This window comes from Betta splendens, chromosome 15 (genome assembly GCF_900634795.4).
Source record: "Betta splendens chromosome 15, fBetSpl5.4, whole genome shotgun sequence".
In the NCBI taxonomy this organism is placed as follows: domain Eukaryota; kingdom Metazoa; phylum Chordata; class Actinopteri; order Anabantiformes; family Osphronemidae; genus Betta; species Betta splendens.
The window spans coordinates 6,666,365-6,691,196 of NC_040895.2; the positions used below are offsets into that span (position 1 = coordinate 6,666,365).

Below are 24,832 nucleotides of genomic sequence, written 5' to 3' on the forward strand. Positions count from 1 at the left end.
CGTCCGCAACCTTCAGCCACGTCATCCGTCTGCCAAGACCGGAGCTGCATCTCACCTCTGACAGCGCTGGTGCATGAAACACGATCCCTGCTCACAACAAAGAGGCCCATTCACGGTCACCCTATGACCCACTACTCGGCCTAATAATATGTCCATAATTAAATCAACACGCGCAGTTTAAAGTACAAAAAACAACCAAAAATACATTTTACGTCACTTTATTTGTATCTTAATGTTTCCATGAGGACAACATTCCTAAATCATAGCAGAGGTTGAGGATGGCATATTCAAGAAAGTTGAAGAAAGCACAGTTATTACTGCTGGTGTTTCCTTTTCATTTTTTTGTTGTGTAAATTGTCATGCTGCTGCTGTAAACTCAAGAATTCCCCCATTGTGGGAAATAAGGCAAACGTTTGTTAATCGAGATGAAAATACAAGAATAAAAGAAAAAAACGAACCACAAATAATGAAAGTGTTCATGGTCCCCTTTAAGTCAACTACTTAGCTGCAACAATATTTCTGAGGTAAATATTTGTGTCAAATACCCTCAAACTGAAAGCCTTTACTGACTTTCACTGTATTAGAGAGACCTTCTCTGAAACTCCATGATACTGAACCTACAGTATGTACACAAGCCACAAGCAGTAATAAAGGGAAAGATTATTATGATATATTTTGAACAATACATTTTACATTGTTTAGAGTTCAACAACATACCAGTTAACTCATTGTGAATTTAGTAAACCTAACATTTTGAACAGAAAAACTTTAGTGGTTACTTAGATTTGTGAAGATGAATTGTAAACAGTGATTTATCATTTACTGTAATTGGTACATCATTCAAGTATACATATCCAAATGTGTCAGTGTGTAACAAACATGCCCTTTGCATGCAGTCATAAATTATTATACTGATTATAAATTATTAAAGATTACTATCACCATACAACAATGTCCAGTAGAGGGGATTGCATGTAGCAGTAAAACACAAGTATGATAAAACAACACTATATTTAATTTTGTGAATTAAAGTGACAAATCCAGTTTCACGCAGGAATAAAGCAATGATTCAGTGACGTCAGCTTCAGCCGATCCCATCTTACAAAGTGTCCACAAAACTTCTGCAGAAGAGAAGAGAAATCAAAAAGATTATTTAAGACACACAAATTTGACAAGCCAGAATATAATTGAAATTAAAAACATTATTGGTCAACTGTGTTCTCACTTTATGATGTCAGGCAAATGGGGGTCTCTGTATAAGCCGTTGTGCAGGTACCCCAGAGAACCATCAAATGTCACTAGCTTGACTCGATCTGCATTCTGGACGCTGACTGCTAAGTTGTAAAACTGGAAGAGACGAGCCAAAAGAGTGTAGACCTCTTAAAACATAATATGGTGCTAGCTAAGACATGCAATCAGTTCAAATGAGCAAACGCGTTAAGACAGATTTAAATGGCATTCATACCCCTTGTGCAATCTCAATGGGAACTAAGTGATCGTCCTCCGAGTGAAGTATAAGAAGTGGGCTTTTCATTTTCTTCAAACTGTAGAAAAACAAAAAACACTTATGATTTATATACTTAATATTATTTAAAATTACTATGTATTTGATTGTTTCTTATGGTCAAGATATTAGCAATTTAATAAAACTACTTTTCTTCTGTAGGAAAGACAATTTTCTTTCCTTCCCATGGCTCTGGGAATAAGTATCCACTGCCAGGTAGTCTCCAGTAATACTGTAAATTAAAAAAGTAAAAGGTAAAATGTGAAATTTGAAATATTCAAAGCAGAAATTAAGTGCACGAGTTAAATGGGTTTACCCAGTAAAACGGATTAATTGGTATCTTCTGTTGCGCCGAGTTGAATGCACCCTCCAGGATTACGCCATCAAGAACTACACCTGAACAGAGGAGTCATACTGACATGTTTCAAATGTTTCACGTTTCTATATTTGACTAAATTTACTGGTGGCAGATCGTACCTTGCTTGATCAGTTCAACAGCAGTGTTTGTACTCACTCTGCACAGGGACAAGATTAATATTATTTTCAGCTTTGCTATTTTGTAAACAATTATACACTGACACAATGAGTTTTCATGTTGACTGTAGCTGGAGGCTGGTGTCAGAGATTTCTGTCATAAACCGTGTGCAGACAAAAACAAACTTGTTAGTGCTCTTTCAACAGTTTTCCCTGAAGTGAAACTGACCAAAGTAAACATTAAGTTTATACTCTACTGTTTTGTACTGGTCTCAGAAAGGCTTTTACCCCGAACTGCAGGACTCTTTCCACAAATACTTAACAAGAAACACCAAAGGTGTGATCAGGCACTGATGTACCTTAACCTTGGGGTTAAGGTGGAAACTGTCCCTGGCTCCTGTCTACCATTCACACCTTATTTCAGTTCAAGCTGCTGTCGACTTTTCCCTTAAAACCACACTCAGGGCTGCTGGCTACTCCTAAACTTCTAATACTATTTCCATCTGTAGTCATGGGAAACTAAAATTTATCAAGACCCAGCAGGCACACAACTGACCTTCAACCAACCTTCAACCGACCTTTAACCAACCTTCAACCGACCTTCAATGTTAAAATATGGTTGAAATAATGTCAGTTATTGTTGTGACGTTGATGTAACATTGAAACGTTTGATCAACGTTGAATAAACGTTGATTCACCTTTCAAAATCAACACATAATCCAATGGTCATCAACCCTAATATATAAATTGATTCAACTATGATTCAACGTTGAAACCTGCTGGGGATGGTCGTGTAGCCGGCACCTTTAGACTGACTAGTCTTCTAAAGATATAGAATGGCTGATTTTAACATTGCTGTCTTAAGCCTTTGAGGCATTTTCACTTGTAGTATTTCACTGATACTAGTTGTCTGTATTATAGAAATGTATCTCATATAAACATAGGAGAAATGTTCCCATGCATGGAAGTGATGCTAATTAATATTGTAAATATTAATTATATGTACTGTGTTTGTCTATAGTTGTGTAATGTGCTAAAGATGTACGAGTTTCTTCTTACTAACCCGGTGCCAAGAGAGTGTCCCCATATAACAACCAGGCTGCTTCCGCTACGGGCTTTGACCCAGTTGTATATAAAGAGGGCATCGGTGGTCAGGCCGTCTTCAGTGGGCTCCCCAGTGGAATCTCCAAACCCTGTCACATTTTCTCACATCAACCACTGATAGAGCTGTTTGCTGCCACAAGGTGGCAGCCACTCAAAAGAAATCCCGCACTAGACACTGACCTACAGTTGAACCGCTTTCTTAGACTGCCCAACAACAATCGACTCAGCAAACACAAACACATTACTCTCGAGTGACAATATGGCTTTAAATGACATTTAGTCACTATTATAATGGACATATAAAAACTAATAAGGAGACAAAGAAGGAAGACAATCTGAATGTGCACCAACCTCTGTAGTCTGGCACCACCACATGGTAACCAAGTCTGCTCAATATCTGGTGACAAATCATGCGTATTTGTCATCAGAGTAACACAGAAGAATTCTATACTAGGCCACCAAAAGCGGAATATGCCAGATTTAATGATCACTCACTTTTGCCACTGCCACCCGATGAGGAGCCGACCTGTTCAGAAACAACACAAGGTTCATAGTTCATGCAGGGTTTTCAAAATTTGTTTGTATAAAAAAATCAACCATTTATAGCAGCATGGAACTTCTACTCTCCTCAATATAATGTAAATACCTGATTCACCATACCTTGCGTTTGTGTTCCCATGTAAATATATGAAAACTGTATTCCCATCGCTTAACGAATTCTCGTACCACTCCAGGTCCTTGCCTTGTGCCTCTTTCCACCGACTTTCAGGGACAGTGTGCCTTAAAATTTAAAACAATTTGGCCATTTTGAGAATCATTAATAAACAGGTAATGCCATATGCCCTAAGTATTTTTGGCTATGTTTAAAAAAGAAAAGTCTTAAGAAGATAATATAAAATAAGAGATAAGATATTATAATTAGTTCCCACAATGGAAATTCTGTTGTTTTCAGCAGCAAGGACATACAACAGAATAGACAGAAGTATGTAAGAAGAGAAAAGAAGCGAAAGGACTTCAATAAAAAGCTTGGATACACTCACCAAACGCCAAGGGAGACCCCCTCCTCTGATGTTAGATACATGTTGATGGTGTGATTAAGGGAGAAATCAGCGGGCCGACGAAGGTCTTCGAAGAATGGCAGCCTGACTACAAACAGCAGAAGAAGACAGGTCAGCCTTTCCTTGTGGCTTTACGGTTCCTCCCAGAGGCAGATAGAACGTTCACTTACTTCTATAGGTGTAAACAAAGAGCTGGATTAAACCTGGGAGCACTTTCACAGAGTAAGGCACCAAAATCAAGGCAATAAAGAGGGCCAATAGGCCTCTCTTCAGCTTCCATCCGGATCTGAGAACAGACAGGAAGAGGTAAAACCAATGCAAGGGCTGCATATCTCACCATTACAATGCACAACGTATATCTTGAGCAAAGACCAAAGACCTTCCAGGGAGCATTGAAAAATCCCAAGGTGGTCTCCAAGTAGCTGAAATATTAAATGTACTGTCATTTCTGTATGAGGGCAGACAGACTGATTAGCGGGACTAGGAGCACTGGGCTTCACCATCTGTGCATTTCATGATAGTCATCATTGATTATTGGTGATTTAACTCCCATGAGGACCAGATTAGCTCAAGTCCCCTGATTCAATCATTTCAAATCCAAATCATACCGTTACAACACTAAAGCAATCACAGATGGTTTTGAAGGGGGCTGTGAAATTGGTGTTGCAGCTGTACATGAGTGTACACTTAGTCCTTTGCCGTCAGCGGTGCTGACCCACACGCGTCCTACCAGTGAGATGCTGCGGCATTCAAATGAAAACATTAATATGAGGGAAGAGAACGGAACTATTTAATCAAAAAGACAGTGTGGCATTGGAGTCAGCCTTGGGCCCCTGGAGGCAACAACACAAAAGAGGATGCAATTCAGATTGTTGGACAATACATCCCACCCCCTCCATTAACACTCTAATCAGCCAGAAGAGCCCTTTTAGTCGAAGACCGATTTCCTCACATTGCTCCAGGGAAATGTACAGGACATTTGTTCCGGCAGTCATCAGACTGCTCATCTGTCAAGAGTTAGAATCCTTCTTTTCTAGAAGATATTCCCTAGCTCATCGTACTTTAATGAGCGGAGAACCACAGTGTGATGCAATGCAACCAGCGGCGATCCCAGAGTGTGTTGGGGCCCAGGGCAGGAACTCACAAGACTCCACTGCATCCAGCATTTATTGATAATGTTGCAATAACACCAACATGGGCAGATGACAAGATGACCAAGAAAGACACGCGTCGTACATTATCACAAAGAATCATCCAATTGTCTTATATTCTTATAGTGTGTTATGTAAATGGCTTTCTTCTGTGCCGTTGGACCCATTTGTTTACTTTGAATAAACACTGCATGACCTTCAACACACTGGGAGTTGGATGCGGTGGTCATAAACCTGCACGTTGCCTCTTGTGCAGGAGTGGAAGGAGTGTCTCCACACACAACCTTTGCTTTACTGAGCAGTGACCCCCCCGGTTACTGCCCTGCAGCACCGGGCTCTGTGCGTTTCTGCAGCTCACACCTGCAGACGCTTACAGAAACCCATGGCCATCTAAATGCATAACTTCTTCTCATACACATATTAATATACAGATACGCACAACAGCCTCTAGCTCCCAACAGCAGCAACATAACAATAATGTCTGATTAGAGCAGGAGAGGAAGTGCAACCTACATTACGCAATAACTTGGCGTAACTCTGATCAGTAACTCTGTAGTAAACGGGCTTAGCACCAACAGCTAGTTAATGCTAACTCACGCCGTCTCCTCCTTCCGTCCGCGTTGGACGCCTCGACCTGCGGAGGATGAGTCGCTGCTTTTCACCGGCCTCCTCTTCATCGTGACTCAAGGGGCAGCGTCACACAAAGTCTACTCTCAAACGCCGAGCCGCCCTTAAATGCGGCCAGTCAGTAGGTCAAAGTACTGTGAACCACCGGAGGGAGGGATCTGGGCTTTTAAGACGGCACTGACTCACATTTGTAAAACATCATGTACGTTACACATTAAACGTGACTCCACCTTAAAAAACTGGATCGACTCCTTTGATCAGATCTGATAAATGAACCCAACTTATAACATCACCTGTTACATTAAAACGTGTGTAAGACAGACATGCATTTGACTAAATGCAAATGCATGTCTGACTAACTGTTAGAATTCCAAGTTAGTCTCACCCAACAGTGCAACAGTTTTAGTCCCCAATATCAGATATAACCACATCTCAGTCAAAAGGAATGATGGCAGTTTTATTTTAGGAACAATTGGCAAAATCTTCAAGAAAAAACAAAACTATAAAAAGGACACTTTCGAGGAGAATGGCCACGTGGAAACAAGCAGCTCCCCGCTGTGTCTGACACATGATCCTCAGCACACGCAGCGCAGCGATGTCCACTCAGGACCGGAGAAGGCACTAAAACAAGCCGCAAACGAGTGCTTCACGGAGCCTGCGGCCGAACGAGGGAACCGACAGAGAGAACGGCGGCCGCAGCTTCTCCGCTGGGCGGCTGATGTGACAGGTACACGCCGAAAGTCACCTGGAATCCACAGGGCAGGAGCAGAATCTGAGCAAACCTGTGTCGCCACACACGCGCGGAGGAGAAATAGCCGTTTGCGACTGACCTTCCCAGGCCTTCGCGCAGACAGGGACATCAGAGGCTCTTTTGTTTTGGCCCCAGTGTCCTGATCGACTCCCACCATCTGGCACCTGGCACACGGGCCTGCAACCTTCAGGTTAATCACACAGGGAACACACGCGTTCTTGAGAAATCCCTTTGAATTCTTTTGAAGATTTCATCATTTATCGCAAAGTGTCAGCTCACCACGAATCGAGTGTTGCCAATAATCAAGTGTGACCAATTATCCTCCTCAAATGGTTCTACTCCAGCGATGACTAAATTGGCTCGGAAGCGACTAATGACATTCTGTGTGTCAAGGAGCTGATCACCCTCAGAATAGTCCTGCCTGAGAGAAGGGAATGTGGAAATTGCATGTTATTCTGTAAATCACCGACTGTAAATGTTAATGCATCCTGATGTTTTTCACCGGAGCCTCGCGCACTTGGAATAACACATAATGCGTTCAAACCTGCTGCTCATTAATTTCTGAATGAGCTCCACGCTGGCGCGGTTGATCATGAGATACTGAGCCTCGTTCACCAGGGAGAGGAACGTGGAGGTGGCAGCTAGAAAGAAAAGACTTTATATTACCCCGGTGAATTCATCCCATTACAGAAAAATGTACTGATCTGTGGTTTGAGCAACAAGCATCCTCAAAAAAAAAAGCCTCGTGTCTGAGCTCCTGCTGCAAAACAGAGAGGGACAAATGTGAAACTTAGGACACATTTGTCAATGCTGATGAAAATGTCATTGAATTGTGACTGTGTGTAATTTTATACAGCAATGCTTCTTGAAAGACTCACTCTCAAAGAACCATTTCCCACTTTAACCTCACTACAAAGTCCGGGGTAATTTGAATTTTGGCCAAAGAGCACACAGGACACACAGTCCCGTCTGTCCACCAGGTCCAAGCTGCGGGTTCAGTCCTGGATCCAGCTCCAAGTGGGTGAAATACACATACTTGTTGATCTGAATGAATCCCTCGCCAAATGTTTCAGTCTCTTTGCCTGTTCAGCTCCTCTACCTCCAACACCACAAACAGCAGCGAGGAAGGAACCAGATGACAAACAAACCTGGTGGACTGGATGTTCCCGAGTCAACAAAACAAGTGCAGCGTGCAGGATGGCTGTGGGGGTGCTGATGGAGGGGATGCAAGTCCTTTTGTGTAAACATTCACCCGGTTTCCAACAAACGGAGCCGCTGCGACGCCGGCGGCGGCTCGGTGACATGTGGCGGTGCCTTCAGGTGACGCGTACGTGCGCGCGTGATCTCATTGCACTCGTTGCCTCCTCGTCGGCAGCTGCAGCTCGGCCCCCGAGCGCGGAGCGGAGTGATGCGTGTCGCAAAATGTCTGCGGGTTCGGTCAAATGTTCTTATTCTCCATTTTCCAGCGGATTAATTACGTTTGCCTCCGCTGTTGCCATCTTTATTATTTATATGTGAGGTTAGAACCGTAACAGGCTCAAAGAAGCGTTTATGAAAAGTGCTCGGCGCCTTCGTTTTCGCATCGTTACTCCGGCAGAGCAGAGGGGTTTTATTGAGTTCCACCAAGGCTGCGAGATTAAGCTGCTTTTAGAGTTTCAATTTGGGAATCGGTGACGGACGATGGAGGCGCCTGATTGGATTTGATTGGCAAAGGTGTCAATTTACAGGCAGACAAATCAAACACAAGTCGTTTGTCGCGTCCTGAGCCCGTGCGGGGCATCAATATGTAACTCTACACTGACACCCTTGGTTGGAGGGATCTTACACACATAAGGCTGTTTTCAACGCATTGTTTATGTCAGGTTGCCTGTGTTTTCAAGCAGGATGCTTCACTTCCAGCGAGCGGGAACGCGCTTAAAAGCCAACGTTCTATGGCAGCAGCCGTGTGCGTTTTCCGCCCCACGGCTGTATTTGCTCCCTCGATTGTCTGTCAACAGCAACAGGCAGAAAGCCTGACAGATACCTCCGACAGGCCCCTTCTTGGCGTCTCGGGTGGAATCAGGACTCTGTCTTATCAGGCGGCACGGCTGTCCGAGGAACTCCGAGAGCCACCGCGCAGCCTCATCCCCGCAGTCCACCGTCTCCACCCTGGGGGGGAAGCAGGAGGATTAGGTTCAGGAGACCCCCGAGGGAAATCTACAGGGTTTGATGCCGCTTACTATTTGGTGCGACATCTAATCCAAGAATCGTTGGGTGAATAGCTTTTTTTCTTTTTTTTTCTTTTTTTTTTTACTTGTGACTCATCGTGCGGGTTACATGTCAGACGAGATTAATATCAAACCTTGTTCATTGTTTGTTTCTCGGGGAAGACATTGCAAATAACAGGAGTTTCATATGAAATTCAGAGAGGGCGGCTTTATAATGCTGCAGAAAGGAAGTGCCAGGAACAGAGGGGGGGGGGGGCAGGCATTAACAGGGGTGAAGCGCTTCCTGCAGCCGCTGCCTGCGAATGCTCTCGCACAGCCGCTCACCTGTCACTGCAAACTTTGCTCTGACACACCTGATGGCGTGTGTGCACTTGACGGCTGTTTTCCAAGGGAACTGAAATGCTATCCATCCCTGCGGGGCAACGGAGGAGAACACAGACGTCTTACAACGGAGAGAACTCGCATAACGGGAGGCGCCGCTGACTGATTGAAATGTCCTTTGGTTAAGCGGTGTATTTATTTCCAGGCGGCCGCTGACCTGGCGCCTGCAGGAGCAATTTGTTGGAGGGCGGGTGGACGCGTGGGCGAACGAGACACAAGCGCGCCTCCCGCTTCTGACTCAGGCACACGCCGTTTCCATTCACCACCATCCAGCCTCTGTCATACAGTAAACCCAGTGGCCCCACCGGCCAGTCGCGGACCTGCATGAGGAACAGCACGGAGTCAGGTGGACACAGAGACGGGGGCGGCGCGGCGGGGGTTAACATGGGCTCAAACCTCAAACGCTCCACATGATTTGATGGGATAGATGTAGATGTTGGTGAGAGTGTGAGCCTCTCTGCGGCTGTTTGAGTCCAGTCCCTCCGGTGACGCTTCTCCCCGGTTTCCGTTTTCGTCCACTCTCTTTATTTCTCCGTTAGGAACCTCCGTCGGACTCTGGGCCGCTGCTGTGACCGCCCTCACCCCCTCCAGTCTCGCTGGGTCCACGGTGACCGGTTTCTCCGCAAAGCACTCGGCCACAAAGTGCAGGAACTTCTGACAGTCCTCGAACGTGGACATGTAGCCGAAGGACACGCGGACGGACCCGGTCGGCTGTCCGTCCACCAGGTCCACGCTGTCGCCGCAGACGTGACCAGCCTGGTTGAGGCAGAGCCGATGTTTAATTCCACCTACACAAAATCAGTGCGGGATGCATTCCGTGACCTCTGACCTGCAGGTTTCTCTTCATCTGCTGGTCTGTGATCCCAAGGAAGGACTGGCAGGCCCCAGTGTTGCAGAAGCAGCCGGTACGAATGTGAATGTTGTACAGACTGGCCATTCTGTCCACCTGAGGGAAGCAGAGGAGTTATTAGAACGCCGGCAAGCACTAATATTTATATATACATCGTGTTCTAAAATAGACACGACGCACCTGAGAATATCCAATTATCTGGCCGTTAGAATCCATGAGGTTGAAGTTTAAGATTGGACCCTGTGTGCTCGGACTCTCAAACCGGCCTTCGGAGTATATCTGAGCCACCGGTCGCCCGTTGCCATGGCAAAGACTTGACAGCAGCATGTAAGTGTAGCGTGCCAAGCCGAACGTGTGCTGCTGGATGTTGTGCATGTTCCCTGAAGGCGGAGAGGCAAAAAAAAAAAAGGCAAGATGGAGGCGCGCGCAACAGGCACGTCGGCGAGAGTCCTACGAGTCATCACGCACCTGTGATCCGGTAAAGAGCGTCGAAACTGTGGTTCAGGGCTATAATGTCCAGGAAAGATACCGTCCCATCCTCGTATCTGCGTCGGGGAGAAAACATTGCGTTTGCGAATACAGATGCGGGCGCAACAGAGCGACCTGAGCTTTACCTGTCAGAAACGTTTGCCGCCGGCACGTAATAATCTTCCGCGGAGAGGTACGCTGCCGCCGTGCCCCCTCCGAAGTAGGCCTTCGCCAGGACGCCCGCTGCGTCGTTACGCACGAGCAGGGCGCCCAGCCCCGTGGGGAAGCCGAGCATCTTATAGAAGGAGACGGCCACGAAGTCGGCGGGGCACTCGCGCAGGTCCAGCGGGGAACAGCCGACGTGGGAGGCAGCGTCCAGCAGCACGAACCAGCGGCCGCGGTGGGCGCACGCCGGGTGGAGGCGCCGCGCCCGGATGCCCCGCACGTGCTCCAGGGGGTACTTCCGCCCGGAGAAGTTGCTCTGCGCCGGGTAGCAGAAGAGGTGCGGCGTCGGGCAAGCGGCGTCGTCGCCTCGAACCGCCCCCGTCGCCCTGCTCTCCACGTCCTGCGGGGACACGGGCACGGCGGCCGCCCCCCGGGCCGCGCTCAGGCCCCTCATGCCGACCACGGAGGTGTGGCTGTCGGTGAGGTAGCAGAAGAGGCTGCCCGCCTCGCTGCGGCTCGCGCGCCTCCAGGGGAAGCTTTCAGCCACTAATTTGAGAGCGGCTGTACAACCAGAAGTGAAAATCACACAGTACTCCTCGGGGGTGGTGTTAAAATGCTGCAATACCCTGTAAAGAAGATGTCCTCTTTTTAACTCATTTTTAAAGTACCTCTGAGTCACAGGGGTCTGGTTTAAAGGCTTTACCTGTATCTAACCCTCTCCACCGTGTCGTGTGTCAGTCTGCTGCTGGGACTGTGGCTGTGGGGGTTTCCTATGGGGGAAATAACACGCATAAATACCTAATAAACAGAAAACACTTGATGGCGTCTAACACTCACCGTACAGGTTCCGGGAAATGTCCTGGCAGTGGTCCCTGACCACGCACTCCGGGTACAAAGTGGCCGCTGCGTGATCCAGATATGCTGCTCCTGTTTACGACAGAGCAGTGAGCCAGCGACCTCCAGGCCCGTCACCGGGAATCACGGCCGCGCACGCGTTACCTTTAATGCGCGTGAACTCCCGCTCGATCACGTCCCGGAAGTTTCCTCCGTAGCCGTAGTGACTCCAGAGCCGCTGGAAAGTTTCGAAAGTGCAAAGTTTCTGGAAATCCATCGATCGCTTTGTGCGGAGGACACGCGACACGCGAGCGACGAGGTGCCCCGAGGCTGAACCGACCGCGAGCCGAGCCCCACGGAGCCGGTACCGAGGCTGTGGAGGGCACGGTGGTGTCGGTCCGTCAAACGACCGGCGCCCGGATCGCGTTCCGTCCAAGTGATCGCTGTCTCCACGGAAAACACGCAGGAAGGCGTGTTTCTGATCGCCACCCCCCAACTCCCACTTCCTCACAATCACTAACTTTTAAAAGAACAGCAGCAGGAGAAGGAATGGTTTGCAGTTACATTGAATGTGACGAGTTTACAAACATTTACACACATATTATATATAACAAATATAAATATGTCTAATTGTTGAAACGTTTGTTACAGTTCTTAAACACATTGGCACGTGCTAATAGAAGTATTTGAAAGAATGATTTAGGTAATACATATATAATATGTACGTATGACGTACGCACATGATTCTTTCCAATATGTTTCATACAGTATAAACAGGGCTTCCGGGATGTAGACTCCCTAAACATTCAGCAGAGTATAGATTTTATTTTTTTTAACTTTATTGAGCCTTTTTGGCCAATTAGAGAAGGTCAATTATTTCTGCCTCACTCGTGACTTCTGTCACATGGATCATCTTCCCGTAAGGGCCGCAGAGGGAGCCTGAGCAGCTGTTGTTTGGGCGAGAGGCAGTCGCTGGTCATTCGGACCGGGCCGGACCGCACACAGACAAACAGCCACTCTGGACTCCAGCCTGTCTGCGTGTGTGGGGAGGAGGACGGAGAACCCACCCACGTACAGGGACGTCCTCCAACCCAGATCTTTCTGGCCCAGACAACAGCACCACCCGCATTTATAACATATTGATTTCTAATCATTTAAGAAGCACTAATACCCAGTAAAGGCTGAGCTAGCAAACATATTTGTCATGCTGCTGCTAGCTCATTCCCCCCGAACCCGTGAATTTCAATAATATGAAAATACAGCTGGAGGGAGTGGAGGTTGCCACATGATTTAAAGCAGAATGTTAGATATGGAAAATGATAGATTACATGAATTTGTTTTCATACGGCATATTTGTGAGAAGCATTGATCTAAATAACATACTACAGTATGATATATATGTTTGGAATGAGGCCATGTATAAAATACTTTATTATGCTGCAGCTATTTACCCAAATCCCAAAGAAAATCCTGATCCATTTCAACACGGGAAGGGTTTGAAATGTTGTTGACGTGTTGTTTCTAATTACAGGTCAACATTGATATTGATGAGAGGAGCACATGCAAATGATATGTGCTTCATAGAATGATGCACCTGTGTCTAAACATAACCCAAATTCAGTTACTGTAACTGATGACACAATCGAGTCTCAGCAATCATTCCATAGTAAAACCATTACGTGCCGCTGCTTAATCTCGTTGACACACAGCGTAGACGGCGGAGAGGAAATCAGCCACATGTGAGAGGCATGAAGTGCCTGATTATCTCCTGGCGTCTGAAAGGATAAAAATAACTACCCGCATTCTTTGTCCGCCGCTGGAACCTTGACAGCCCGTTTCTGATGCGTTCCTGGACTTTCATTGACCTTCACTTCTTCACCTTTATTCATAGGTGCTCGTTAATCACAGTACTTGATTTAAACGCTGTGCCAGCGTCCTGTCCCTGCGTCTGGCCTTCTTAGATGTTTAGTAGGAGGCCATGAGACACACAGCAGCCGTCATTGTCTACGTGCAACACGCTGAATAATAATCAAATATGCCACTTATGCTTCACTGATTCATTTCCCTCACCATTTTGAAGCTCAGCTGAACATTTCTCTGTGTTGAAGGGCTGTATTGTATCCAGTATGGCCTCATTACAGGGGCAGAGGGCTTGGAGTGGGGGAGGGACGAGGCAGCGAGGGGGGGGGGGTGCACCCCATGAAGACATTGTGCTTAACATCACTAAATACCTCCAACGCCATATTGTCCTTCCCAGCCCTCAATTAGTCCGGCTTCTTGTACAAAGCACCAATTTCATACAGGGGGAGATTCATTTCCAGAGAAAGTCCGGCCCTGTGCACGCAGGAAGCCTTGTGAGGACCCTAATGAAGAGCACGGCGGTCACGCAGCGACCGTTTGTCACAGAGCAGTCCACAGGGCCGACCGCGCTTCTCCCCCAGCCTGCGCGCGTGTGTTTCTGACCGCAAAAAGGGCCAGACCCTCTCAAGCGCGCGGGTCGTGGGGGCGCTGGACGGCGTCCAGCCACGGCGCCTCCTCGCCCTGCCCTCGGGCCTCCTCGGCGGGCCGGGCCCCGCGCGGAGGAACGCCTCTTCGGCGGATGTGACAGGGGGAATTAGGCGAGAGATACGGGTTCACTTGCCCCGTGTAGGGGCTTATCTTGGGCTAAGCCGGAGGACTAATAGCAAAGCCAGCCTCCGCTCCAGCCGGTCCGAGGGCACAGGGAGCCATCTGTCCACTCGGTGGACAACTGCAAACAAAGGGGACAAACGCCGAACATGCAGCACAAACTAAAAGGCTGTTCATTTCGGAGACACCAGGAGTAAAGGAGCGCAGCGCTTTGCATATAAGGTCAGTGCATCATCCATATATTCATTCTGGCGGCAGCCGAGGCCTCGCTGAGCCTCGGAGAGAGGGACCGGGCTGTTTGCAGCTCGGCTTCGTTCGGCGGCAATTTTTACAGACTCCAGTGGTTTTCATAAAGTTGAACTGCGCTTCCTAAACATTTAATCCAGCTTTGCTCTTCGCTTCTGTGCATTTAAATTGAGCTACGAACCGCGAGACCTTGTTTTAACGCGGCACTCCTGACTTCCATTAGGTCGAGTGCATCGGAGCTGCTTGTTTTTCTGACACTCTGAGCGCCCGCCGTCGCAGCCTTAAGATACAGGTCGGGCTCGAATTAGTGCCAAATTAAAGCAGATGTAGTTTGAATCTTAAAAGTGTAGCCTTTGTCTACAAAGCAGCCCCATGTTGTGGCTCACAAACCCAGAATAGAACAGGTTAGAGTTTCAAGAAGTGATTAGAGTAGAAATCTTTCACGATGGCTTTGTTCTTAAATCTGTTCTATGAACTAATCTTGTAAAATAACAACAAATTATGAAAACGTCTCTTTGTTTCAGCCTCGAAGTTGAATATATTTTGAGATGAAACCCTTCGTAATCCACTTAGACGTTGTTCTCTGCAATTCCCCGCAGGATTAATGCCCTGTTTTTATTGTCTGCAGCACGTTCCTGCCTGTCAGAGCTCGGGGATGCGGTGCTCCTGTAGATTATCTGTTTTATCGTGTGTGCTCCGTGGGGTGCGCACCAGCGTTTTGTTGGGAAGTCAGAAGGAGTGGGTGCTGACGTGCTAGAGGTGACAGAAATAGGTCAAAAGGGTCTTAGCATTAACTAAACAAATCCCAGCCTATAGGATTAGGCAGAGATGCTGTTTGTATTTGATGTAGTCACAATAATACACAAATAGAAGAATGGACTCGGTCCTGATGGACTCCACTTATTTTTAATATAGGTTGGATTAAGTCCTTTAGCTCAGTCTGCTAGCAACACTGAGCTTGTCTTTATATTAAATTCTTAAGACGTCTCAGCCTCCTGGAAAACTATATTATCTCTCTCATCAGAGTTTTAAACTCATTTTTTATCTTTCTTTAGGTTTGGAATGGCGACAGACATTTCTACATTTATTGGACTATGTAAGTAGTTGAGCCGGGGTCCTGGGTCATGTCCATGGACACACGTTTATTAATAATCTGGCCAAGAGTTAGCTACTATCTCATACCTCATATTATATTGATCATGGAGCTGCAGGTTCCTTAACTTTGCATAAAGGCTGGACACGGGATCAAACTAGTAGCTTGTTTGTGTCAGATGTTAACATAATCCATAACTGGGTGCAGCAGTGACCCCCCCCCCTCGATTGCCTAGCAACCGGTGGGAGCCAACAGCCCGACCGGCACACCTAACTCCAGACAGGGGATGATCGTGCTGAAGCCTAGCTTTATAAATGCCGTGCTGCTGAAGGACTGACCTCTTTATTAACTGGAAACAACTCGTGCAAGTGTTCCCTCGTCCCCTTTGAGCCTGTGCCTACATCTGCATCTACAGTACACGTTGCATGAAGCCAACAGCTTTTAGGTTCGTTTTAGGTTCAAGACTCATATCGAAGCATTTAACATTGAACACTCATATTAGTGATGGCGATTTGTCCAAAGTGTGATTCAAGAAATGCTATTTTTATTTTATATCACAAAGGTTTAAATGAGCTTCTGAGAACCATGATGATCTCATAAACGAGGTGACCTTGGTGTTTTTTTATAGGCTCAACTCTCGCCTCTGTCTGTTGGTGCAATAAAATGCCTACACTGCTTCAAGACATTCTTTATTTGTTCTGCAAATACACCAAATTGGATATAGGCCACAACAGCGCCGGCATTGTGTGGTGTCAGAGCGATATTAAGAGACAGTCACACACACATCACTTGATCCTCAGTGCTCCACAGCACCAGTGCTTCCCTTTGTGTCTTATCTCAACCCAGGGAGTCACACAACTTGTGTTTAGCTGGAACTAAAGACACGGCCCCGTGTGAAGATCGCACCTAGCGATAGGCTTATCTTCCCACGCTCTCCATCAGAGGACGCACCACAACGGCCGGCCGCTCTTCAGAGAGCGTCCGTCCCCCGATAAATTCTAAAAAAGGGAACGTGACAGCGTAAAAGTCTCTGTTCCAACTTTAGAGCCTTTTCCAATTACTTCCCATTCTCCATAGTTAAGGTAATAATCCATAACATTTTCAAATGGAGTTCAATTTTATCTCGGCTGCTGACCGAATTAACAGCGATGCTGCAGCTTAGATCCTTTAGACGCATGCTCATTCCCGGAAAAGTCATGTTGAGCACAGGAAATGATGGCTTCTCTATTTTCTGCCTCTTGACTCTAATAAGTGGCCAAATAACAGGATAGAATCATGTGCAGTGATGATATTTCCACAACATAAACACAGTTTGCTCCAATTGTATTATGTTTATTACAAATTATTGACTGACTTAAGGAATATTTCCAGCACTAATGCAATGCTTCTTGTGTCCGTCTGGAAACGTCTTCTGTTTGCAGAGGGTTTTTTTTAAAGCTTGGAAACACAGAGAATGTCTGACAAGGAAGAAATGGCCTCAGACGGGAACCTGAACGTCACACTCACGCTGAGACTGCTGATGCACGGAAAGGTAACAGACTTGTGAGAAGGGTTCAAGTGACAGAATGTTTTTTTTTATTATTATTGTTGTAATGAAATGTCACCGTTGTTGAAATGATTACATCCTGCTGTAAAAGCAGAAAAGAACTCACAGTTGGCATTTCTTTCATTCCCAGGAAGTTGGCAGCATAATTGGGAAGGTATGTTTACTTAACAATCACTCAGCAGTTACTGATTCACGCTGTTCTCCTTTTGATTGAGCTGTTTTACCTTCTGCGTGATTTCAGAAAGGAGAAACCGTGAAGAAAATGCGGGAGGAGGTGAGAAGCCATTTAGACGCATGTGACGTGGGAACTTGCGGAATTAATTAATTAATTCATTAGTTGCAACTAATCTGGGATGAATTCACGTCTCCAGAGCGGCGCTCGGATCAACATATCAGAGGGCTCGTCTCCGGAGAGGATCGTCACCATCACAGGACCCACGGAGGGCATCTTCCGAGCCTTCTCCATGATCGCGCAGAAGTTTGAGGAGGTCCGACGGAGCGAACCCCCCCCCTGTTTTACACCAGAATTCACTCTTTAAAGGACAGTGAATAAAAAGAAACCCTTACAGTCTACGCTGAAAAACACAACATATTTTGAATCGTCCCTCAGGATATTGCAGCAGCAATGGCAAACAGCAACGTGACGAGCAAACCACCGGTGACTCTGCGCCTGGTTTTCCCAGGGAGCCAGTGCGGCTCATTGATTGGCAAAGGAGGCTCAAAGATCAAAGAGATCAGAGAGGTATTTTCCTTTTTTTTATTTTTTAGCGAGAAGTTTGTTTTTTTTCCACACCCGAACGGGGACAGAAATCCTCCCCCGCCGATGCTCCGACACCTCGAGTATCAAACACTCCAGTCAAACTTTCCTTGTTTGTCTCCGCGTTTAAAGCGAGTGCACGTGTTCGGTGGGCGCGCGCGAAGATCCCGCTGATTGCGCCGGCAGAGATCGGCGGCGGCTGAAGACTCATTCTGAATGGACAATATTTGCGTGCGCCTCTTCAAACATTGGAGCGCACATTGCTATTTGGATTGCAGCTGCTCCCTGCATGTCAAAATGTGTTCGGGGCAATTTGCGGGTGCTTGAAACAGCATTTCAATTTGTGTGCGTGTGTGTGTGTGTGTGTGTGCGGGGCGCTCCAGCAATAAATAGGCTTTGTTTCTTCCCCCGTCTGCCGCGGTTAAGACCACGGGCGCCCAGGTTCAGGTGGCGGGAGACATGCTGCCGGACTCCACGGAGAGGGCTGTCACAATCTCCGGCGCTCCACAGGCCATCACTCAGTGTGTGCGGCACATCTGCTCCGTCATGCTGGAGGTGAGCGCCGCCACGGCAGCACGTGATCCCCGCGGCTCAGCGGCTGCGTCCGGGTGTGAAGCGGGGCCGCTTGTTTCACATGTGCCGCAGTGGAAGCTGCTCAGAGTCGTCTGCGTGGATGGAGCTTTTGTAGTCAGGCTATGAAATAATACTAGTATTTTATAGTGTTTAACCTAGCGCTTATTGAGCTCTTTCCTTTTTACGCCACCTCTCTGGTCACCAGTTCTCTCCCACTGCAGACCATGATATCATGGCGCTAACGACCTGACTAAACATTTGGATGCTGCCAGTTAGCAGTCCCAGCTGGCCTATTTATTATAACACACGTGTGGATGTGCTCTTTTAAGAATCACATTCTAATGTCTATTTTTAGCCGAGCTCCTGGGGTTGGGCTGAATTATTTAGCTTTTAGCTTCTCATATTCCCGCTGTAACTGCAACTATGCCCCTGGGTGGAAATCACTGATGTATAGTAGGTATGTAAAATGGGCTTCGGTGATGAGTTCAGCATCCACCGGACGCCGCCGCACAGTAACACATGATGTGCTGCAGAGGCTCCTGGGTTGTTTTCAAAACTTCCTCTGCACTGATTTAAAAAGCCAATATGATTTGCTGTTTTCAGGATATAGTGACAGTAGTCTTATAGATTTCCTTTGGCCAAAGTTTCCCAGCCAAAACAATGTAGCATAAAAAGATTCTGCAAGCGATATGAAAGCTATAAAATGCCTCCGTGCCGCTGAGAATTCTTCCCTTCACTGTGGCAGAGTCTGACTGTTTCTGCCTTTTGTCTGTTTGCATGACTGTGTCTCCAGTCTCCACCGAAGGGAGCGACTATTCCCTATCGCCCAAAGGTCCTCGCTGCTGGAACCCACGCAGTATTAGCGCCACAGCACCCGGCACAAGTAAGCAGTCACGTATCTTCCACGCAGCAACACAGGAGGCAATTAGTCCCGACCACTAGAGGGACACATCTGGGTAATTACACAGCGATGTGAGCCTCGGCGGTTTAAATCTGTGACGCAGAAATATGAGGTTGGTGATCGTTGTCAGACGTGAACAACCACCGTTTTGCATTAATAATCTCCCCGCTGTGTGGAAACGTGCCCGGAGCGCGTGTTCTCCGTGACGGCCTCGACCTCCAGCCCGTGTTTGGCACAACACGGGCTCTGACCTCTCAGACATCTGTTTATGTCGCTGGACGTTCCCGGCCGCGCTCAAAGGGGGGGGGGGGGGGGGGGGGGGGGGGGTACAGCCAGTCACTGCATCAGATCCATGCCATAAAAAAAGACAGTGGATTCTTTTTTTGTTTTTTGGATTTCACTGTTTTCCTTCGGAGTCTTTCACATTTGAGCTCACATGTCAGAGCGTGTCTGCGTCTCCCGGTCGCATAACGGCGCGTCTCCTTCTTTCCTCCCAGGCCTTTGCTATTCCGGGGCAGTATGCCTTTGCACATCAAGATGTAAGTATTGTCACTCCGAGCGGCTGACATCCGTCCCAATGACCTACTCCTTTCCACTCCTTCCAAGCCACCACCACCACACCCTCTGTGTACCCTACTCTGTGCAGATGGAACTTCAGTAACCCTAATCTGTTTGCATTACTAACACTAACAGACAGTAGCAGCATGCCGCCATTGCAATGACAGTGATGATCTACAGAGTTCGTGATCACTCATCTCCTTGTAGCCAGACATGTGACTGTGTTTTCAGATGACTGCCATGAGAAGCCAGCATGCTTTCTGAAGGAAAATGAATCTCTTCACACTGACACGATCTGTGATGTTTGTGAACTTCAGATTGGCTCTGTATTGTAGCTGTCAGATCCTCTGAAATAATCCACGTTGATTGGTTAGCTCTAACTTCCTTCCTACCCTGCAGTTGACCAAGCTTCACCAGTTGGCTATGCAGCATATTCCCCTCCCTTCCCTTGGGCAGAGCAACCCTACCTTCCCTGGTACGTACCCACGGCTCCCCGGGGAAGTCCATCTGTCCCCCTGTCTTCACTCCTTATCAAATCACACCATCAAAACACCCCTGTCACTTCAGAGAGGATTAAAGTTCCCTCCTGGAACGCCTCCGTTCCTTTAGTTTTCACATTTTTTCGTAGACGGTGGCTTTACAGGAGTGTGCATAAGACAGACAACACCAGCTCTCATGCTCCGCATTGGCATTTGTGCCCGAAAACGCTGGAGAAGCTCCAGAAGTTTTAAGGTTGTGCCACCGAGCGGGTTTGAAATCAACACTGAAATATTCATAGTTCAAAAGCGTACGTGACAGAGGGCGGCCGACAGGGCGAAATACAAAAGAGGCGCCGAGTTCTGTGAGAGGGAAATGTGAAAGACGTCAGAAAATATTTACCCTTTAGTAAATATTTTCCCACTTCTCACAAAGTGCCGCATCCTCCCCCAAATTCAGCCCCATTCGCCCAGTTTCCCTCTCCGACGATCAAATCCTAATCTCTCAATCCCGTCCTTCACCTCCGCAGCATTTCTCCTCCAAATCTAACACGGTCTTGGCCAGATCATCCCTGACCTCAACCACCCCATGTACTCATAAACTCTGCCACAACTAACCGCGGACAACACATTACAGCATTTTGTTATGTACATACAGATTCATATTTATAGCACTGGTGTGATTCAACTTATTAAATATGCACACGTTTAATAAAAAGTAGCAATTAAAAAGTGTGCGTACTGTAGCCTGTGCTCAATATATCCATATATATATGCAGTATATGTGTGTATGTAGACAGATCTGCTTGCTATATGCAGTTGTCATGTTCCCAATTTAGCAGCGTGACAGTGATAGCGTAGACAAACTAGGGCAACTTGTTATGCCATGAAAGTGGAAGCCATTAGTGCCAAACTGTTGTTAGCGTTCCTTGTCCTACTTTGCAGGATTGGATGCATCTGCCCCCACAAGTTCACAAGAGCTGGCAATACCTAATGATGTAAGTGCCACATTGTTTGTGTTCCTCCAGCACTAAAACTCACACCGATAATCCTCACGCTGCGGTCGTCATTAACATTTTCCGGCAGGAAGCTGTAATGATCGAAATTCTGAAGCCGGTTCTCTGCGTTGGGTCGTTGTGTTTCTCATGAGCACGGGTCCAAATAATCGCACAAATTGAATGCACTCATTATTGCAGAGCTATTAACGTGTTGTACAGTAGTTCGTGTGACTAAAACCGCACGATCGATGTTTCTAACTTTACATAGCAGCTTATTAGCAACAGATCGACTACACGGGCAGATTCCATTGGAAAAATATGAGTGTTTCCTAAAGTCATAAATGTATAGACGACATTTTTTACTTTATATTTACCAAATTGAAGGAAGGAACAGCGAGTCAGCATCCGTCCAAAAGTAACAACCAGCATCGATATTATTAAGCTTCCACCTGCAGTCAGTTAAATTAAAGAGAGATACCCTGTTAATTAATTAGCGATCTTAATAAAGCGAATTCAGAACCTCAAGCTTCAGGCAGAGACACAGCAGCACCGCTGTTGTAATGTTTAATGTGTTTGTGTTGGCTGGTGGTCTCTGTGTTGAGCTACTGTGAGCCCGATAGCACTTGTGTGCGTAACAATAGCGTTTATCTCCATCCAGCACAAACACCAAAACACCAGCGTCCGTCGCCTCCTCCCTTTCCGACCCTAATTCCGGAAACGACGCGCAAACACTTCTCCGCCTATTTACATATTTCCATTCACTCCCCTCCTCCAGTTTATTGGCTGCATAATTGGACGACAAGGCAGCAAGATCAATGAGATCCGACAGGTCTCGGGGGCTCACATCAAAATCGCCAGCGCCACCGATGGGTCGGCCATGCGCCAAGTCACGATCACGGGCTCGCCGGCCAGCATCGGCGTGGCCCAGTACCTCATCAACGCCAGGTGAGACGCCGGCGCCGCCGCGGACGCGAGAGCGCTCGTGGTGAGGCTGGATCCGTTCCGGCTCGCTGCTCTACTCTCCTGACGCCATTAAAATCCTCACGATCTCTGCTTTTTAGGACGTCCCTTCTGATTCTCATGTTTTCTCCATTTTTCTCACCTCTTGTCCCCCCCCCCCACCTCCTGCAGCTTAGAGATGGCTAAATACACCATGCAGGCCGCTTCCGCCACCCCCGTGGACCTCAACATGAGCTTCTCCCCGTCCGCTCCCGCCGCCTCCACCGCCGCCACCTCCATGGCCGTGCTGGCGGCCGCCGCCCAGGCCCCGGCCGCCATTAACGTCCACGCCCCCTCCACCCTGCCCGCCATCCAAAGCCCGCACTACGCCGTGCCCGTGTCCAGCCTGCTCGGCATGAAAACGCTGCCCGTGCTGGCCGTTCACCCGGCCGCCGCCTCCAGCCTCGCGCAGGGCCTGTCCCCGTACGCCGCCAAAATGACCGGCTCGGCCGTCAAAAAGTCGGAGCGGCAGAAGTTCGCTCCCTATTGATGGCCTCTAGGCAGGTGACAAGTGGCCGACGCCAGCTTGGGAGAGTTTCATAAAGTAAGGTAGCACTTGTTTACCAGGAATTAAGGAACGATAAGATCAAACTATGTCCTCGCTAATTAAAACGTGCAGCGAAGGTGCATATTAACTCAGTATTATCTAATTCACATGCATATTAATTAATGTGAGCAACTCAGGCTGGTGTTAATATCCTTGAAATGGATATTGTTTTCAGTGGATTCATGTTACAGAGCTTTATATAACAATTCACTCCAGGTTTATTTTCCATTAGTTTTCTATCTATGTAACTAGTTAACTTTGAGTTAAAGTAGAGAACACCAATTAGTCAGATGAGAAGTGGTGCTTTGTCGGCAGCAGACTGTTAAAATGTTTGTACCTGTACAATAGAAAGCAGTGTATTGAGTTTTTCACAGGGTCTGATTCACTCTTCTGTCATATTTCCCCCCTGTCCTTCACTGTAGGCTCTCATCAGTGCTAACAGGCTTGGGTGTTCTGTAGTAGCATTACACTGTTGCCGTTCTGATGGGATTATCCTTAGGCCACATTGGATTCTGGTGGATTTCCCTTTACAGTAATCCTGTGTAGAGCAGGACCGGCCTAACTAACACGACTATTGTTCCTGTGTGCTCCATAGCTCGCTTCTTGTTTATTCTCCAGCCTAAATGAGTGGAGTGTTGTGAATTTGAGTGCCCTAAAATGGACCGGGCAATTACCGTAATAAATGTTTTATTCATGTTGTTTCTGGTGTGGGCCTATAACCCCAAACAATGCAGGACTGTCATGTTTGTTGTTGCAATGACTTTGAAATACATGGACCTTTTTTATAAATCCAGACTGATTGTTTTCATTCTAAATGTGATGATATAGAATGTTTTTTTTCATGTTTCGACATTTTTAATGATGATTTGTGCAGTGTTTACTCGGGTTAGGGGTTAAAATTGCATCTTTTAATCGTATGCAAATAATGATGAGATATTGATGAAAAATCAAAGGGGTATATGTCTAAACCAGAGTGACATGTACAGTAAAACGTTACACAGCACTACTGGAATATAAAGAGAGCAGTGAGAGCAGTGAGAGCGGCCATTAGCAGTATGCAGCACACAAACCGGTGCACAGGGACTTTGGCAGGTCAACACAAAGCTCTCTCCACAGGCTTATGGTGTTACAGACACAGTTTGTTGATGGAGGAGTGCATAAAGCTTCTGCCCAAACTTTTCCTCCTGCACAGCAAACAAGGAGCAAACCTTGGCCAACCCCGCGGTAAATATTCAACACACGCTGTGGCAAAAAAAAACTCTCGCGGGTCGCGAAAAAGAACAACTTAACCTGCACTTGTCCGCTCAGGCGGGCTGCTAATGGGCAGGTAGGCTACATACAGTACCACCACCTCTTTATCCAGTCTGCTCGCTGTCCCGCCCCTCTCTGTGATTCAGACCCCCCCCCCTCCTTTAGTGGGGATCCAGGAGGTGTGCACTCTGCACGGGCAGAGCCGCTTCCACAGCCCGGCTCAAAACGCTGAAGTGGAGATGATCAATAGTTAATGGGGGCAGACATGTAATGACAGTGAAGGATGACATTTCAACCTCGGGGAAGGTGTAGCAGCGGAGAACATTGCTGCATGTATGCTGATGTGTGCCCAGGGCAGTTATGGCTTCACAGCCAGCTTCTAATGCTCTATTAATGATTTCCTTTCTCAACACACAGTCAGGAGCGAGGGGCCCATTTTTGGAGCTGGCTGCCGTCATGAAAAATAATAATTCGGAGGTAAATAAGTTAATAAAAAAACATATTTGGCTGGATGGGCTGTCACTCAACCTCTGATGACAAATGGCTGCAATCCACTACATTGTCTTTGTTGTTTAAGTTAAAGGCATGTTGTGCTGATGAACACACGTCTGGGTGGTTTAGCCGCAGCTTTGCATCACATTGTGTATTTCATCTGCTGCGGCGCCAGCGCTCTTGCACTATTTAT

The 24,832-nt window shown here is 47.1% G+C and overlaps 3 protein-coding genes across 9 annotated transcripts; 1 reads left to right on the top strand and 2 right to left on the bottom strand.

The window, feature by feature from the left end:
- Positions 1 to 202: 202 nt before the first annotated feature.
- si:ch211-117n7.7 (Monoacylglycerol lipase ABHD12-like) lies at positions 203 to 6,047 on the bottom strand. The gene is made up of 13 exons (XM_029127558.2): positions 5,889 to 6,047; positions 4,311 to 4,426; positions 4,123 to 4,228; positions 3,743 to 3,862; positions 3,578 to 3,608; positions 3,434 to 3,479; positions 3,042 to 3,171; positions 1,982 to 2,019; positions 1,821 to 1,900; positions 1,654 to 1,736; positions 1,466 to 1,544; positions 1,226 to 1,347; positions 203 to 1,121 (listed from the first exon to the last, which is right to left on the bottom strand). The coding sequence occupies exons 1-13, from the start codon at positions 5,966 to 5,968 to the stop codon at positions 1,100 to 1,102; spliced, it is 1,053 nt and encodes a 350-aa protein (XP_028983391.1). The 5' UTR covers positions 5,969 to 6,047; the 3' UTR covers positions 203 to 1,099.
- A 297-nt stretch (positions 6,048 to 6,344) lies between these two features.
- mocos (molybdenum cofactor sulfurase) lies at positions 6,345 to 12,057 on the bottom strand. 3 transcript variants are annotated; one of them, XM_029127097.3, is made up of 15 exons: positions 11,740 to 12,053; positions 11,578 to 11,667; positions 11,444 to 11,510; positions 10,722 to 11,366; positions 10,576 to 10,652; positions 10,288 to 10,487; positions 10,087 to 10,203; positions 9,654 to 10,013; positions 9,415 to 9,577; positions 9,201 to 9,288; positions 8,693 to 8,817; positions 7,214 to 7,310; positions 6,949 to 7,090; positions 6,749 to 6,853; positions 6,345 to 6,663 (listed from the first exon to the last, which is right to left on the bottom strand). In XM_029127097.3, exons 1-15 carry the CDS (start codon positions 11,849 to 11,851, stop codon positions 6,565 to 6,567), a joined length of 2,487 nt encoding a protein of 828 aa, XP_028982930.1. In that variant the 5' UTR covers positions 11,852 to 12,053; the 3' UTR covers positions 6,345 to 6,564. The 3 variants fall into 3 exon arrangements, 2 of the variants coding, with proteins under 2 accessions (XP_028982930.1, XP_028982931.1); XM_029127098.2 differs by lacking the exon at positions 11,740 to 12,053 and having other exon boundaries at positions 10,722 to 11,301; positions 11,578 to 11,594; XR_003783219.3 differs by lacking the exons at positions 6,345 to 6,663; positions 6,749 to 6,853 and having other exon boundaries at positions 7,039 to 7,090; positions 7,214 to 7,429; positions 7,548 to 8,817; positions 11,740 to 12,057.
- Positions 10,453 to 23,704, top strand: zgc:110045 (uncharacterized protein LOC664755 homolog). Of its 5 annotated transcripts, none has more exons than XM_029127100.3 (14): positions 10,453 to 10,585; positions 15,504 to 15,544; positions 16,963 to 17,072; positions 17,218 to 17,241; positions 17,329 to 17,361; positions 17,459 to 17,575; positions 17,698 to 17,829; positions 18,271 to 18,399; positions 19,211 to 19,300; positions 19,816 to 19,857; positions 20,276 to 20,351; positions 21,298 to 21,350; positions 22,126 to 22,295; positions 22,482 to 23,704. In XM_029127100.3, the coding sequence occupies exons 3-14, from the start codon at positions 16,995 to 16,997 to the stop codon at positions 22,837 to 22,839; spliced, it is 1,302 nt and encodes a 433-aa protein (XP_028982933.1). In that variant the 5' UTR covers positions 10,453 to 10,585; positions 15,504 to 15,544; positions 16,963 to 16,994; the 3' UTR covers positions 22,840 to 23,704. The 5 variants fall into 5 exon arrangements, with proteins under 5 accessions (XP_028982933.1, XP_028982937.1, XP_028982932.1 ...); XM_029127099.3 differs by lacking the exon at positions 10,453 to 10,585 and adding an exon at positions 13,903 to 14,424; XM_055502534.1 differs by lacking the exon at positions 10,453 to 10,585 and adding an exon at positions 14,797 to 15,207.
- Positions 23,705 to 24,832: the final 1,128 nt, after the last annotated feature.